Here is a 13092-nt window from a genome sequence, read left to right as displayed (position 1 = left end):
TTTGAAGATAGGAAGAGCCCCTTCACCTTTTGCACTTGACCTGGAAACACTGCCGAGTTCCTACTTTGATCCCTCCTTTCCTTGGGTCCAGATGTGCATCCTCTCCTGCACTACTCAGAGCCACTGTGTTGCACATCCATTCCTACCTACCTAAGCTTCGTTCTGTGTCCTACGGGTGTGGAAAACCTAATATCGTGAGAAATATTTAATAATTTAAAAATTTATGTGTAAACCTCCAAAATCAATATTTAAGTCAATTTTACAAAGCGGTGTAATCCTGCTGGCATCAAAAAGTCACTCATTTCTCTGAGTGCATCAGGTTTGGGGCAGGGAACAGGGCAGTGGCTGTATTCTGATATACGTGGTAATTTTACATTTCTCTTTAGGCCTAAATTCTAGGATTCTACTCAGCAGCCCAGAGAAAAATGGGGTCTAAAGGGAAACGCTCATCTTCCTACTGCTTTGCTAGAATTTACCAAAGCTACATTTCCTACCATCGCCAAAGCCTGGAGCAAGAGGACTCAAGCTCCTTAATTTTGCATCTCCAATATAAGAAGAGCAGACTTCAGGATGGAGGAAGAAGCTAAGGATTCAGGCTCTGGCTTGGGCTACCCGGGTTCACATCCTGGCTGCCACTTGCTCCCGAACTAATCTCATTATGCTCAGTTTCCTCATTCATAAAATAGGAAATTAATATGAGCCATCTACACCTCCACCAAAGGGTGAACTAAACTTGGTTATGAAAGCCATGAAGGGCTATTGACGCTGAGCAGGGAATTAGAAAAGAGTGCTAAAGGCTATTATACCTGTAGGAAATATTCTGGTTTGTGTTGTCATTATTCTTCGTGATGAAATAAATCTACACTGTCTGAAGAATAAACAAGATCAGCCTTACAAAGGCTGTGGCTTCCACATTGTGTGAGCCTAGTCAAGCCTTGTGGGCTGTTTTCAGAGTCTAGCTCCCCGATGTCTAGAATCCCACAGCTGGAGACACTGCTTTGCCTTACAGAAGTCAGGGTGTGGCGAAAAAAGGAGGGAGATGTAATTTTGTCCTTAGTGTAGGTCCTAGTGGAATAGATGCTAAGACAAGAGTCATCAGGTGGGGCTGTGGACAGCCTGTGGAAGACTAGAGGATTCCCTTCTCCACTGAAACCCACGTTCACAGCCCCACTTTTGGGAGATGTGGAATCAGCTGCCTGTTGGGCACTGTAAGAGTAAAAGGCAGGATTGGATAGTTTGATTTGAATCCCAGGGATCTTGTAAAACATCCTCATTCCTCTGGGTCCTCAGGATAGAAGGCATGAAATATAGTAACTCCCAGTTCAGTGGTGTTTAACCTGAGGTTCAGACGTCGATTGAATAGAAAATCCTATCTTTGTCCCCAGTTTCCCAATCTGTCTAAGAAGCCACCTACCAAGAGGTCAGCCATTTTTTCCATCATGTTGGACCAGTGCAGTCTGAATGTCTGGTCTCCCCAGGAACTGATGAAGGAGACACAGGGCTTCTTGGCACCAAAAGGCAAATAGTTGTAATTTCTGTAAAGGCACATTGGGTGTGGAAGTCAGAGGGCAATCAATGGTTTTCAAGTAATTCCAACCTTTGGTTCATGTTTCTTGTGTTCTGTAGGGCTGCAAAAGGGTGGACAAAACTGCTAATGTCCTATCCTCAGTCTATGACTGGAGACCTGTGAACAATGACCGATGGGCTGTGTGGTTGCCATGGGAAGGATTAGGAGTTACCATCAAACTGAGGTGGTGGTGCACATCGGATTCCAGCACTCAGAATGTAGAGGCAGGAGAGTGCATCCTCAGCAACACAGCAAACCCAGGGACAGCCTAGGCTGCACCCTCAGCAACACAGCAAACCCAAGGACAGCCTGGGCCACATCCTCAGCAACACAGCAAACCCATGGACAGCATGGACTGCATCCTCAGCAACACAGCAAACCCAAGGATAGCCTGGGCTGCATCCTCAGCACCATAGCAAACCCAAGGATAGCCTGGGCTACATCTTCAGCAACACAGAAAACCCAAGGATAGCCTGGGCTGCATCCTCAGCAACATAGCAAACCCAAGGACAGCCTGGGCTGCATCCTCAGCAACACAGCAAACCCAAGGATAGCCTGGGCTACATCCTCAGCAACACAGCAAACCCAAGGATAGCCTGGGCCGCATGAAACTCTCAAAATCAAACTAACCCAAAGAAGTTCCCCTTGGGCACAGGGCAAGCTTAGAACTTATCACCAGTGTGTAGAATATGTTGTGCAAACACTTCCTCAAAGAAGGCTTAAACTGATAAAGAAAGGGAGCAATACTACTTTTTAAAGAGGTATATTCTGAGCATATCGTATTGATTCATTGGTATAACAGATGGGAGTGAAATTTCTGAAGAAAAGTAAATCATATTGTTAATGAGGATAAAGGCAAATATCCATATCTAAATCAGTACTAGATAGGTTGGCATCATTCTTTCATCCATGTATCCATCCATACATCTATCCACCCATCCATCTGTCCGTCTGTCCATCTGTCCATCTGTCCATCTGTCCATTCGTTCATCTAATACTTATTGTTACCAGGATGCGGGGGCCAATAATATAGGTGGCTTATTTGGCCAGGAAGGGATAAAGAGGTCAAGCAGCAAAGATGTGGAGCCCCAACAGAATGCCTGATGGTGGCCGTGGAATAAATATGCTTTAATGTTGGTAGAAAAAGATCGTTAACAGAATGCAATAGAAGGCAGAAAAGACAGGACTAATGTGTACATTTGGTTCCCAAGAAGGGATTTTAGGTGAATGTGAAGGCAGGGTAGGCAGAAGACGTGTAGCCAAAAGGTGAAGTTTCCTGGGTAATGACAGGTGTTTTAATGAACAGGTTTTCCCAGCCTCCTATAATTTCCTCACAAGCAGACAAGACTGTAAAGAACACACATGGAAGGAAGGCAAAAGCTAAATGCTTAGGATGGATGTGGTACCGACTCTTGAGGAATAGACATTGTTTAGAGAAATGTTATTTATGGCAGGGGGGAGAGAGAGAGAGAGAGGGAGGGAGAGAGAAGAGAGAGAGAGAGAGAGAGAGAGAGAGAGAGAGAGAGAGAGAGAGAGAGAAACAGAGAGAGAAACAGAGACAGACAGAGGCATAGAAGAGAGACAAAGTGAGGAGGAGAGGAAAGAACAGTAAAAAGAGGGAGAAAAGAAAAAGGGAGGGGAGGAAATGGGATGACATCAAGGAAAGGAGGGCACTGTAGAGAAAAAGGGGTGGGAGTGGGCAGAGAGGATAGAAGAGGAGAGGACAGGACAGGACAGGACAGGACAGGACAGGAGAGACAAGCTTTGGTTTTCTTTCATACAAAAGCCTGAAAGATTAGATGTTCCTTTTTAGCTCTACCATGCAAATATCTCCTTGAGTAAACAACAGAATTAGCAAAGGGCTGCTGGCCTGGTCTGCTCTGTAAAAACTAAATAAACCAGCAGGTGTCCATTCAGAAAAGTAAGCCAAAGAGGTTCTCAGCAGGAACTGAAGTTGTCGCTACAGCCAGACAACAACAAAGACACAAGGTCGGAAACTAAACTGCTCTCTATTTTATCTCTAAAATCATTTCACTGAGAACCCTGGCCTAGGCAGGCACCCACACACTGTTGTGTTTTGTCTCAGTTTCTTTGCTTGGTGTTATCATGTGCCAATGGCAGTCTAGACTTTTGCCTCTGTGGTTTTCAGGGTTTTATTGCTGTGTCTTCAAGGAGCAGGCTGTTGAGGCTCATTGGGTAAACCATGGGCAAATGGAAAAGCGGCAAAGGAGAAGGCGCATGGTCGCCCATGCGAGTGAAGAACACCAGTATGGATGGATGGCCAACACAGCACCAGCCTGTGACTTTGGCCACTAACAAACCTGGAATCCTCAGGATGACTCTCCTTCCACATGACGTATCCATGCATTATCTACCGCAGGCAGGCTTGAGCCCTTGACAACTGTTTTCTGTCAACCCAAACCCTCCCCATAAAAGGGACCTTGAAAGCCTGGGAGACACTGCTCCCTGAAACCCTAATTTAAGAGGAGACGGTCAGCCGGCCAGCCCTAGTGCACATCTAAATACAGTTTGCTTTAGTCAGACAGCTGTGGACATATTTTTCCTAGGGTCTCACAGGGACCATCATGGCCGCTCTGCCTGTGGACGAATTCCCTCAGGGTGTCGTTCAAGGGCTAAGGATTCAATAGAGTGACGGTTATTGCGCCTTCCCCATTTACAGCACTGAGGTAAAATTTGCGTGTTTCTTAACCTTACTGAAAAGCTGAGTGAAACAGTCCCAAGAACTGGCAAAATTCTCACCCAGCAGAAACGTTGTTCTCACCTGCCCTGTCTCCTCCTACCTGTTTCCTTCTGTCAGCAAAGGCTTCTCTGGGTGAGTGGTGGATGCCATACAAGTGACAGCATCATGGGCCACATCTTTTTCTCCTTCATGCAGCAGAGGATGGACGTCTTCTTCAGTCATCTCCGCCGATTTCTTCTTACTCCCATGATGAGACCCTCCGTCAAGCAGGTTCCCAAAGTTGCCTTCAGGAACAGCAGCAGGGGGGAGGGGGCGAGGGGGCTGGATGTCAGCAAGTGGGGTCAGCCAGCTTGGCCAACCCCACACCCTCTCACAGCAAGGAGATAAGCTCTCAGGATGAAGGCGGAAAGGACAAACGACAGGGAACAATAAATTACATAGACAAAGGCAACGATTCCTATTTTCTTGTTTGTAAAACCTACTCAGGTTGCAAGTGAAGAAAGACGGTTAAGGAAAAAGAAAAATCCATGGAGGTTTTAAGTTACTTTCTAGCCACGTTATTTTTATTTATTTTAATTTTATTACATCATTTCCGGTGCATGCGCATATTCATGAGCAGGGATGGAGGTCAGAGGACAGCATACAAGAGTTGCATTCTCTATGTCCACCTGTGCATTGCAGGGATCAAAGCCAGGCAATCAGGCTTAGCAGCAAATGCCTGTGCTCTCGGGGCTGTCAGCACTTTTAACATCTTGGTCTTGGTATATCTATCCTACCAAAGCTCATCCTGGAGACTTGATAAACTATCATTGTTGGTGTGTCACTTTGGAATCAGGTTTTTTTTTTTCACTCAAATAAAATTTTGGGAACCTTCTCAAAGCTGCTTCTTCTCTAAGAGAAGACTTCTTGTCTGAGTACCTAAAGACAACATCATGTTTTAAAAAGTAAGAGTGAGTAAGTATTGAAGGAGAGAAAGGAGTTTCAGATAAGGCAGCTTTTGTGCTGTAGACATCTTCATATAAGATAAGGCCTCTTTAGCACGCACAGGTCTGCTCCAGTTGGGGTTCTAGAGCTGAAAGGAGAACTGGTCACAGGCCTCCGTCCCTAACTCTGAAGCAATAATCACTTTCAAGTGAAAATTTAGTTTCCTCCCAAGGAAATATCACCAGGGAAACCAACTACGCTTAAGGGTAGATTACATGCCCAGCAGCAGATGGGCAGAGAATGAACTCAGCTGCATCCTTGGAGCTTCCTTGTCTCATAGTGGTGTGTCAAGTCGCCCTCCCCTTTTTTAAATTTCATCTTATTAATTATTATTTATTTACTTTAGTTATATATTCTTCTTCTCTCTTTATCCGCAACAGGTCCTTTGGGTAGATATAATGGCTTCCAGTTTAGTGCCTTTATGAGATTCCTGAGTGTGCAAATGGATGGGTCTCTGTTTCTTGTGCCTTCTCCTGCGTTCTTTTCCTTCTGTTTGTTCTACCAATTGTGATGCGTAAGTTTTATTTGTCATATTATATTACCATTAATCTCTTAGAAGCCTGTGTGTTTTCTGATGAGAGGCAGAAATGGAGTGGATCAGATGGGAGAGGAGGTGGGAGGAACTGGGAGGAGGAACAGAGGAAGTAGAAATTGTAATCAGGATATAATATGTGAGGGGAAAAAACCCAGCTATTTTCAATAAATCAATAACAGGGGAAATATAAGGTCCCTTGTGTCAGAGCTTTGTCTTTCACAGTGCTAAGGGGCATCTGCACCCTATGGACATGTGGACATGTAGACATGTGGACATGCGGACATGCGGACATGCAGACATGTGGACATGTGGACATGTGGACACGCAGACATGAGGTTCTGTGCTAGGCCTCCAGCTGTGTAGCTCAAGACCTTGTCTCTACTTCTTTCTGCCCTGTTGCAACAAAATTGCCTGGGTGTGGACCTGTTTTTCTCTGGAGGACTTAGTGCTCTTAGATGAACCTCACATTAATCAAGGAAGTTGGCTGGGAATTACAGCAATAGCCTCTATTGACTATGTGATGAAACTGCATCAATTCTGCAAATCTTACAACTCTCTGAGGAGTTATTATCCTTCCCACTGTATACATGCAGAAACCAAGACCTGGGGAAATTAAATCAGCCCAAAGTAATGGAACCAAGATTAGTAACCCAGTTCCCTGGGTTACTATACTTATTACTATCCAAACCTATACTGATTACTATTTTGGTTTTGTTTTTTTTTTAAACTATAGTAATAAATATACTCTTTATGTGTTGACATTGGGTAGACAAGAAACTATCATTTCTTTTTGAGGTGCTGACTATAATCTCTACTGGAGTATAATTACCTTCGTGCAAGGCATAGTTCATTTATTCAGGAAATAAGCATTCTCCAAACCTGCACATGTCTGCACTTACCAATAGAAACTTCAAAGCTGATGGGCTTGTCACCAATCTTCCGATCAATCATGGTAGCTTCAAAAAAGGCTCCGAAGAGTAAAAATTCCTCATATTTTTCTGGTATAATCTACAGAGAGAGAAAGAGATTGCTAGACAGAGCTGGCTTCCTTTCCTCTCTGGAAAGCCAAGTCGGTGAAACTCGTTTGGTTTAGTGTACTCCATAGACGTCTGAGTCTCTGTTACAGCTGGCAACACCATGCCTTACCACTGAGCAGACGGGCAGTGATCGTGGCCAACAAATGCAGGTCCAAATCCGGCTAGCCACTGGTCTAAAATGACAGAACCACACTATGCACTGCTAGATTAACATACAAGAAGAAAAATCCCCTTTCATGGCATAAGAAGAGCTTGGTGTGTGTGTTCCCAAGATGCTGCTTATGGGGACCTAGCACTCAACAGGCTGTAGACCCAGGAAGTCAAAGATGGGGTGCTGAGAGGTCACAAGACTGGACCCTTCCATGTGAGCATAACTGCGTGGCTGAGAAGGGGTGCTCATGAACACTTAGTATTGCTCCTTATAACAACCCTGAGAACCTGGAATCTGGCTCATACCCATTTTTCAGAAGAGGAAAATGTGCTGTTGTGTAACTTTCCCAGTCATTCTGATTACAGACCCCGTGTTGTTTGAGATTGGCGTGTGCTAACCTGTGGGCTTCGTGCTGACCCGTAGTCAAAGTTTACCTCCCTAGACAATTAGGGAGCACAGGCAAAGACCTCACAGTCCTGTGTATCTGGGGAGCTGAACGCTGCCGCAAGGAACCAACTTGTATGTGACTTACAAATGCCTTTATATCAAAAAGGGCATTAGAAATATCCACTCTAACCTCCATAAAACAAAGTACAGAAAGATTAAGGGGCTTCTAAGATCACACAGCAAATTAAAGTCAGCTGAGGCTTGAGACCTGTTCTTCACCAAGGCTGCTTGGTCAATGAACCTACACACAGTCTGGAAGACAGGACCATGGCAGGCCAGAAGGCGGGAGCCACTACGCAGTGCTTCTCAACCTGTGGGTTGAGACCCCTTTGCAAACCTCTATTTCCAAAATATATTTACATTACTATTCATTACCATAGCAAAACTACAGTTATGAAGTAGCATTGAAATAATTTCATGGGGGTGGGGAGGAGTGTCACCATAACATGATTGCATTGAACTGCATTGAAGAGTGCCAGCATTAGGATGGTTGAGAACCATGGCACTGTAGGGTAGTACCCAGTTCTCTGCAAGTAGCTTTTCCCAATGTGGAGCCTTTTCTGAGTGAAAATTCTGAGTAGGGTGAAGACACACAGATGGGGCTCCCTAGCTTTGCAGCTGGATTTACTAAAGTCCAAGGAAAAAGCAGTAAGGCTTGAGTTCCCTTAGCAGTAAGCTAAGGGAACAAAACAACTGTGGCCCTATAGACATGGAGTTCCCCTGAATTCCCCTCAACAAGAGTCCAGAACCAGACCCCTCAGAGAACCAAAGGATTTCAGATAACTGGGGGTGGGGTGTGTGTGTGACCTTTCCTGTAGCACTGGACAATGCAGGAAATGTTTCATTTGACCAGAAGCACAGGGCAGGGCGGCATAGTGCTAAAGCTTAGTCTATCCGCCAGCCTCTTATCTTGCAGCCCGAAGGGCTGAGTTTCCTGTCTGGGAGGAGAATGAGAACCTCAAAGAGACTAAAGGGAAAGGCTGACCGTGTGGCCTCAAGGACAGCAGATGTCGCAGCAAAGCAGCTGACCTGCCAGCTATCAGACTTTGGGCAAGTGGTATCCACTCTCTGGCTGTTTGTTTGCCTATCTGTGATGAAAGTATCACAATGGGGCCTGGAGTACTTGTTGTTGTTGTTGGGTTGTTGTTGTTTTAAGCATACATACAAGCCCTACCAACTGTAACTACGTAAATATTTCAATAGTCTGAATTGATCTTTTAATCTTCCACATCCTTCAAGCTCCCTTCTGGAAGTGTGCTGCAAACTGGAGAGATGGTTGATGCATAACATGCACTGAGCTCACCAAGCGAGCGGAGCACCAGGGTTCGCCTCTCTCTGCTTCCTGACTGCTGCAACAATGGCCTGTATCTTCAAACCGTGACCCTTAAAATCCCTTTCCTCACATCGCTTTTAGCCAGCTGTTTCATCACAGCAAAGAGAAAAGCAATTGCCGTAGAGACTAAAGTCACCTCCCAAAGAGTCAAACAGAGGCGGCCAGGTCTCTCTGCACAGTGGCCCCTGCCCCCACACTGACACTATGTATAGCCAGCCGGCTCACTCAGAGGCCAAACATTTTAAACATTGAACTTTCTCACCTCACACCACCGTGGCATAGGGATATTCAGAATTTATGGGAGGGTCCCCATAGTAAGGAGCTGCTTTCTCATACCAATAGCCAACAAGGTACTAAGGCCGCCTGAGTGTCAGGCAGCCATCTTGAGATGGGTCCTCCAGTCCTGTGACACCTTCAAAAGCTCATAGCTTCTGCCCAGCTCTTGAGGGCTTGTTTAGAGCTTCTAGCAGGGGAGCAAAGCTGCCTATACACCCTTGACCAAAGGCCACTTTTCCTGTATCCTGGGACTCTTACCATGCAGCTTCAGGAGGGACGCACATGGAGCATTAGGGAAGAAGGGGACACCTGCCTAGCCATCAGCCAAATCAACCCTAGCTATCAATGGGGTGACAGCTGTCACAGCTGGATCGTCCTCACATTCACTCTACCAAGATCTTGATGAAAGTTTCCTCCAAGGAAAGTCTCAACCAGAACCATTGTACCAAGGCATCCCCAAATTCCTCACTCTGAGAGAAAATAAGCATTTGATGCTTCAAGCCACTAAGCTTTGGGGTGACTTATTGAGCAATAACAGATAGCTAACGAATCTGACAAGAAAATGCCACCAAGGTGAGCAGGGTGCGGAGGTGTCAAGAACCTCGATTTTCCTGTATCCACCACCTTCTCCTCAGCAGCCCAGTAACCTTCTCTAGACCTTGAGTTGTGGAAAACTCCACTCCCTGCCCAGCCTCCCTCACTTTCTGCTAGAATTTCTTCCTTTGGGAACCCTCAGAAAAACATCTTAGATTCTGAAAATCTTCCCCTGGCTTCTTTTCCTAGGATGTCCCCATCCAACCTTGCCCACAGCAGCAATGGTTACCAGACAGACAGGCAGATGTAAGAGATGGTGCACTCTAGTTGCCATTAAGCTCCACGCAGTCAAGTTTCCAACGTTGCCTTGTATTCTGAACACACATACACACACACATGCACATATGCATACACACACACTCACACACACACACACACACATGCTCACAGCCCCCTGCAGATAATACCAATTCCACCTCCCACCCCCAACAAACTGATAATACACATTTCCAGGAAGGGTTTCCCTGATGAGAGTCCAAAGAGAAGTGGGGAGGTGCTGAAAAAGCCAAGACGCAAACAACAGGTGGCAAGCTCTAAATAGCTGCTCCTTGATGGAAGAAACAAGCCATGGATACCAGCCATGAATGCACCGCAAGCTTAACCAAGCACTGCTGAAGGATCCGATGACAACTTACATGCACTTTCTCATCAGCCCCCAGAAGTTGTCTATGGCAAAGTGACCTATATGACCCCACTTAGCTGAAGAGTAAATAGCAATCTAGGGCAGTGTTAGTGTTAGAGCCATGAGTAGAATTGATGCCGGTGTTTCCAACCCCGTGCTCTGAGTTCTCGTCAGTGGTTTCTTAATATCCCGGTAAGAAAAATAAATAGCTCTTGCAAGGTGAGGGTGACTCTCCTACTGCAGCTCCGAGGTCTGTCCAGTCTCCCTAGGAATGGACAGCTAAGGGTGAGCGGCCATCATCTCCCTTCCTGTTGACCCGAGAAATATTCCCACAGACAGAGTTAACCAGGATCAGCTGGAATCACCCTTCTTTCTCTGCGACTGATGACACACAGAACTCATTCACTCGCTCAGCTACAAACTGTACCACCAGGAGACACACTGCGAGCATGGTCACAGCTGATGCTCATCTTGACAGCCCAGTCTCTTGCTATTAATACAGAGTCGGGCTCCCACCGATGTCTCTGACTACTTTGTGTCTGCTTTTTTGAGTTCCCATGGAATCCACGCTTGACAGAGTCTGAAGAAATTCATCATGAGCATATGACCACACTGCTTGCACCAACAGGGGACACACCCGCCATTCAGCGCTAGGCCAACACAATTTCACCAGGAAGATGAGACGTGCACAGGAAAAGGTCCTCTGGAGCCTGTCTCCCTTTGCCCTGGGCTCGCCCACCATCAGGCACAGAGGAGCAGCAGTGCTTCACAGACCTACCTCTGGGGGGACAGCAAAAGATTCCACCTCCACCTCCGTGGAGTTGGTTTTGTCAGCAGCCTGCTGGGCCTTGCCATCCTCTGCTTTGTCCGCCTTGTCCTTACTGGAGCCCTTAGAAGATTTGGAGTCTTTGTCTCTGGAAGATAGCTTCAGCTCCTTCAGAGCCTTGGAGAACTTCGACTCCTGGGCCCCACCTGAGAGGATTTCCACAGCAATTTCCACCAAGATCCGGCCCCTGAAGGACACACCTTCCCCAAAGCCCTCATTCATCTCCTGGTAGTCGTCCATCAGGCTGTGGTTCCTGGGGGAGCCATACAGGTTAATCCAGGCAGGTCCAAAGGTGGGAAGAAAGCCTAGGAGAAACCCAGGCGTTAGGTAACCGGCTATACATTCATGTCTACCACGTGTTTGCTTTCTAAAAGTTGCATATAAATACATACAATATGTGGACAAAAGAAACTATTTAAAAGGCAACCTCTCCAAAGCAAAACATTTGTTCAATTTCCATCTAGTCTCTTTTTGACACATTTATACCGTTTCACATTTGTTATTATAGAGGCCACTGTGTACCCGTTTGTCACCCCTTAGCTATCAAATGTTTATTTCTAACATGAGCTAGGGAACGTGCTAGATGCCAATCATGGGCCCTAGCAGAGGACAAGCCAATACAAAGACTGAACAAAGAAACATTTGCATTAATATTTACAATATAAACACTGTGAAGAAGATACATCTCCTGATGCAAGAACAAACGATGGGGTGGTGAAGCATGGAGGAACGCGGTGGGAGGGCCATAAACCAGCTGGAGGGAGTGGGGAGCTAGAAATATGGGAGACGAGTTTGGACAGGGGAGAGGCCTTAGGCCTTGTTATGAGTTTTGCTCACTATCTTAGTGTCACTAAGATTATTTTAAGGGGATTTTTATCAACGTGATAATGCAACCATGTCCCTAAGACCAGTGGTTCTCAGCCTGTGGGTCGCAGCCCCTTTGGGGGTCGCCTATCAGATATCCTCCTTATCAGATATTTACAGTACAATTGATAACAGAAGCAAAATTATAGTTATGAAGTGGTGGTGAAAATAAATTTTATGCTTGAGGGTCACCATGACATGAGGAAGTGCATTAACAGGTCGGAGCATTAGGAAGGCTGAGAACCACTGCTCTAGACCATGTGGCTCCCTTGTGAAGGCTTACAAGAATGAATGTGGCACACTGCTTTGGGGACCACTTCTCATGGGACTAACGACACTGTAGCCTGGCCTAGGGTAGCGTGGTAGAGATGGTGAGAAATGAAGGGTCTAAAATATCCTTTAAACACAGAACTGAAAAGGTCTGGTGATTTTAACTTATTCCTGCCGGAAGGAACTTCTCCCTTTAATCTAGAACATCTGAGAAAACACACGGCACCGAAGAGAGCACCTCTCAACACAATGCCCCTTTATTTTCCAGTACTGGAAATCAAACCCAAGGCCTGCGCTGTTACCACTGACCTACGCCATCAACCCCATGGTCTTTTCTGAAGGGCAAAACAGCATGGCGTTTCTGAAGACTCAACTGTGTGTGTTCAAATTCCAGTTTGGGGACTTTTCAGCTGCACAAGACTGGACAAATTTCTTAATTTCCTTGTACCTCAGTTTCCTTATATGGAGGAAAAGCTGGTAGTGTCTAGCTCAACTACCAAGATTAACAAGATAATATCTATTAAGTATTTCACATGGGCCCTTAGGAAGTGCTCCCACTGATGTGAATAAATAGGGAGTCATATTTTGCATATCAAATCCCACATAGTAGCCAATAGAACATTTTCGTGTGTGTGTGTGTGTGTGTGTGTGTGTGTGTGTGTGTGTGTGTGTGTGATAACATCTTCCTGCTTAAACGTCTCCTTTCTACCACTCTGACTTTTCCAGACTAGATCCTATCCCTCAGCTTCTGTTCTCCTTTGAGTGAGCTTAAAGAAGCAGAAAAATTATGGTTAAAGGGATAGCAAGATTTCATGGTCCTTGGTGTCTACTTGTAAAACGCAAACCTTCTGTCTTTCTGAACACCATCAAGAGACTTCTAAATGC

At 45.7% G+C, this 13092-nt stretch overlaps 1 protein-coding gene across 1 annotated transcript in view; it reads right to left on the bottom strand.

Annotated features, from left to right (window-relative positions):
- Positions 1 to 13092, bottom strand: part of FER1L6 (fer-1 like family member 6) — a 114352-nt gene that overhangs the window by 80556 nt on the left and 20704 nt on the right. Inside the window, exons 10-13 of the mRNA XM_084749401.1 lie at positions 11026 to 11378; positions 6687 to 6795; positions 4369 to 4552; positions 1415 to 1535 (exon numbers count right to left, since the gene is read on the bottom strand). Coding sequence (XP_084605527.1) covers positions 1415 to 1535; positions 4369 to 4552; positions 6687 to 6795; positions 11026 to 11378 — 767 coding nt within the window. The remainder of the gene's footprint in view (positions 1 to 1414; positions 1536 to 4368; positions 4553 to 6686; positions 6796 to 11025; positions 11379 to 13092) is intronic.

This window comes from Acomys minous (genome assembly GCF_964271855.1).
Source record: "Acomys minous genome assembly, chromosome: 12".
Classification (NCBI taxonomy): Eukaryota; Metazoa; Chordata; class Mammalia; order Rodentia; family Muridae; genus Acomys; species Acomys minous.
The sequence above is the reverse complement of the archived record's forward strand: the minus strand, read 5'-3'. Positions and strand labels throughout refer to the sequence as shown.